Consider the following 4,684-nt stretch of genomic DNA (forward strand, 5'->3'; position numbering starts at 1 on the left):
ATATCTCCATCAGCTTCATCAATTGAACGTGAATGTTCTTGACTAAATAAGACTTTATCCATATGATAATGTTGGTCTAATTTAACTCTAATACTATGTGATTAACAAAATTAACTTACGAAAAAGCTAAAAGATTTAAAAGATATTTTGAATTTTAAAATGAGAAATATATTAGTAATTTCAATATACATATATTATAATAAAACAAATAAAACATATACACATATAATTGTCGACATAAATTACACCTGCCTGGCTTCTGCTGTCAAACTCTACAGCACGTTTCGTTTTTTTTTTCATTTTTATTAATTACACATATGACCAGTTTCAATCCACCACGTGCACATTTGCCCCTTTTTTCTCTTATATATACACTTTCACACCACACGAATTCATTTGTAGTCAAACCAAGCAACTCAAACACACAAAGCAACAGCTGCAAACAGCAAAAGAAACACAACGGAGATTTATTCAGACGCCTTTGATCTTCAGATAAGAAACAGGCAAGTTACCAAGAGTGATATTTATTGAGACGTCCTTGATTTTAGCTGGGAAACAGGCAAGTTTTACAAAGAGAATGATCAAAGGAATCGTTGGAAATCAGCAATTGGGGTTACCTGCAGGATTTCGATTTCACCCTACTGATGAAGAGTTGGTGCAGCATTATTTGTGCAGGAAATGTGCAGGACAGAGTATTTCTGTTTCGATTATAGCTGAAATTGATCTTTACAAGTTTGATCCTTGGCAGTTGCCTGGTAATTTTTCCCTCTCATCATCTCTTTCATACTTATTACAGTATTATTTATTTTAAAAATAAAAAATAAAAAATTACGCTACTGTTGATCGTAAATTTTGAATCATATTTTGAAAATTTATCTTCAAATACCTGTTTAAGCATGAAATTTGATGAGGATCTTTAAATATTTGTAAGTTCTCAAAAAATTGATTCGTATCCATTTTTGAGATTTTCACTCACAAAATACTAAATTTTCTTTTAAGTAAAATGCATGTCCAAACATCACTTCAAAAACTCAAATATTCACGTTTTAAAGTAGGAGTTTAGGCCATAAATATTATACACAATATTTTGAAATACATTTTAGTTTATTGCATAATACTTATTTGGCCATGAAAATCAAAAAATATATCTCGAAATATATTTTCATAATTTTGGGTGTTTTGAAAAATATCTCCTAAGGTGTTTTCACTTTTTTTTTAACTCGATTTTTTCTGTCACTTTATAAAAAATACATTCAAAGTCTAAAATATTTTTGAAAATATTATAGCCAACAAACTCCAACTCTATTTTCAAACATTAAAAATATCAAATAAAATAAATATGTTTTTGATTTTTATGGCGTAACGGATCCTAATTTGCCTAGCTTTAATTTTTTTTCTAACCTTTTTTTTTTTGTTGTTGTTGTTGTTTTGTTGGCAAGTGCAGAAAAGGCATTATACGGTGAAAAAGAGTGGTATTTTTTCTCACCAAGAGATAGAAAATACCCGAACGGTTCAAGGCCGAACCGGGCAGCAGGAACCGGTTATTGGAAAGCGACCGGAGCAGATAAACCGGTGGGAAAACCGAAAACATTAGGGATAAAAAAGGCACTTGTATTTTATGCTGGAAAAGCACCAAGAGGTATAAAGACTAATTGGATTATGCATGAGTATCGACTTGCTAATGTGGACAGATCTGCTGGAAAGAGTAATAACTTGAGGGTAAGGTCTTTCAATCTTTAACTTGATCCATATTCAATAGTTATGCACGTCAGAGACAGATTTAGAATTTGAATTAATATACGATAAGTAATTGAGTTTAAAATAAGATTTTATAACTGTATAATGATTTGGGCAAAAGCTATTGAATTCACGAGTAGCATTAGTGATCCACCTATGCTTACACTATTTTAGTTTATTGACACATTTTCCTTTCTAATTTGTTGGAAAAAAAATGGCAATTCTCAACATCTAAAAATAATTGAACTTTACAATTTCAACGAAAAAGTCTAAAACTTTGTTTTAAACCATAAATTACTATAAAAAAAATATCCATTCTTTTATAAATTTTATCTCAATTAGATAGTGTCAAATAAATTGAGACAAAAAAAGTAATTTTGATGTAGTACAATGGGCAACTTAATTTTTTTTCTTTATCGTAAATGGAAGTGTTTGATTGGAATTTGGACATGTAATATGGCTAAAATGAAAATTTAACATCTATTGAAGTAATAGTTTCAAATGGAAAATTAGTAAAATGTTTTCTTTTAATCATTAACAATAAGTTGTTTAGCACCATTTAACATAAATAAAATTAAATGGCTATTATTTTCTGTAAATTATGAGTGCAAAATTTATTAATTATGTGATTCCAATATATTGCAGCTTGATGATTGGGTATTGTGTCGAATATACAACAAGAAGGGCACACTTGAGAAGTATTACAATGTGGACAACAAGGAGAGTGAGAGTTTTGGGGAATTTGAGGATGAAATAAAACCAAAAATATTTCCAACACAACTAGCACCGGCTCCGGGGCAGTGGCCCCCACGACCCCAATCAACCCCCGCAAGCGACTACTTCAACTTTGAAACATCCGAGTCGATGACTACTACTAGGATGCACACGACAAACTCGAGCTCTGGCTCAGAGCATGTCTTGTCGTCATGTGACAAGGAGGTTCAGAGTGCACCTAAATGGGACGACCTTGGAACCGCCGCCCTTGATTTCCAGATAAATTATTTGGATGGTTTGCTGAACGACCCTTTTGAAATCCAAATGCAGCAGCAAAATTGCAACATTGACCAGTTCAACACTTTCCAGGACATGTTCCTATACATGCAAAAACCTTAGTAGAATTGTATAAATCATGTGATTCAAATTGATTTTGATCCATGACATTTTGTTGGTTCTTTGGTGGTGTAGGTCAACTTTTTATTGATTAGATTAGAAAAGTAGAAATGCTATTCAAATTTGGTGGGCTATAGCTCAAATGAGCCTTCGCTAGATAGCCAAAGGATTATGTAGAAGGCTTATTGTAAGGTACAGGTAAAACAAATGAAAATTTGTTAATATCAATTTATCATTCTTCAATCTCAGTGACTACAACTTTTGTGCACAAGTTTAAGAATAGCATATTTAAAATTGTTGTAAGAGGAACACTCGGTGATTCTTCCCATGTGTGCCAGTCTTGATGGACAGAGTTACCTGATATGATATCGGTTGCTGGTCGAAGGTGCCAAATATCCCATGAATTTAGTTGAGGTGCGCGAAAGCTAGCTCGGCAACCACAGTTATCGAATAAAAATAAAATTATTGTAAGAGGCTAGGAGAGACAGGATTGTATATGCTTTGGTGAACATAGAATCACAAAGCATGAGCTGTTCAAGAAGCAAAGAATGACAGAGGAGATAGTGCTTAATCAAACAATACGACAATATCGGCAACATACCCAGTGTATACCCAGTGTATTCCTGCAAGTGGAGTCTACCCAGTGTATTCCCCAGTGTATTCCTGCAAGTGGAGTCTACCCAGTGTATTCCTGCAAGTGGAGTCTGGAGAGGGTAAAGTGTATTCCTGCAAGTGGAGTCTGGAGAGGGTAAAGTGTACGCAAACCTTATGCCTACCTAAGTCAAAAATATTTGGTCAGGGAAGTGTTACCTCTGCAACCTTTGAAGTTTAATAGGCAAGCATACTTTAAACATAAATCACATCCAAAATCTTAACCAAGGTGTGAAGAATGCCACTGAACTTGGAGGAAATATTCACTGTTATGTAAAGAAAATTTGACATAATCCATAATGCATCATAAAATTACTAAGTTCGGCTAATGGCTAAAAATAGAGGCGTGGTATCTTAAAGCTCAAAATAAGGCACTAGGACGAGTGCGGCCGCTCCTCATTTCATCATGATGTGGTAGTTGTCACTTATCATCCTTTCCGCTGCATGCTGCTGGATCCTTGTCAACTGCCAATGCACCTCCAAATGGGACTACAATCCGGTACCTGGAACTGCTCTATCTGTGTCCTTTAATTAAGTGTCAACCGCCTTCATATGTTGAACATTACATCGTCGCATTATCATCCTAGTCTCGAGATGATCCAAACACTAACCTGTAATCAAGTTGCTAGTTATTGTCTCTCCTGTTCATCGTGCCATTCTTGCCTTCCAAATCTGTGCAGTATCATCTTTTGAACCGGGATGTCCTCCTCCTTGATGGCCAGGATTCAGAAACCAAAAATGGCAGCCACAATAAGCATGGAAATATGCCACAGGCTCAAACCCACCCCCCTGTACCACAATGCAAGATTGCTCGAAGATGATCTTTTGAGGGAAAAAATACTGAATAGAGGATCAGTTGAACAACATCTATCACAAAGTTACTAATTTCAACTCAAAATACTGAGTGATTCGACATTATGACCTGTTGTCTTGCAGGGTAACAATGGGTCTGCAACACAAGAATAGTTTACAACATACGGCCTTCTTTTGGCACCATTTTCAGCTGCATTAACGGGGAAGTAGAGTTTGAGCTCCAGTTATGCGCCTTTGAACAAATTAGATTACTTTATGCGGTTCCCTTTGAGTCTTTGATCCAGTTTCACACTGTTCTTCCTTACTTTGGAGGACATTACGAATATGCAATTTGTTATGTATGACTACCTTGCAAAACATGTCAAGACTGAAG

The 4,684-nt window shown here is 34.9% G+C and overlaps 1 protein-coding gene across 1 annotated transcript; it reads left to right on the top strand.

Annotated features, from left to right (window-relative positions):
- The first annotated feature begins 417 nt into the window (after nt 1-417).
- LOC107870355 (protein ATAF2-like) lies at nt 418-3,090 on the top strand. The gene is given in 8 exon segments (NM_001324982.1): nt 418-755; nt 1,445-1,484; nt 1,486-1,490; nt 1,493-1,719; nt 2,383-2,421; nt 2,424-2,428; nt 2,431-2,460; nt 2,463-3,090. Coding segments are annotated over 8 exon segments (912 nt in total). The 5' UTR covers nt 418-577; the 3' UTR covers nt 2,851-3,090.
- Nucleotides 3,091-4,684: the final 1,594 nt, after the last annotated feature.

The sequence above is a fragment of the Capsicum annuum genome, chromosome 5 (genome assembly GCF_002878395.1).
Source record: "Capsicum annuum cultivar UCD-10X-F1 chromosome 5, UCD10Xv1.1, whole genome shotgun sequence".
NCBI lineage: Eukaryota > Viridiplantae > Streptophyta > Magnoliopsida > Solanales > Solanaceae > Capsicum > Capsicum annuum.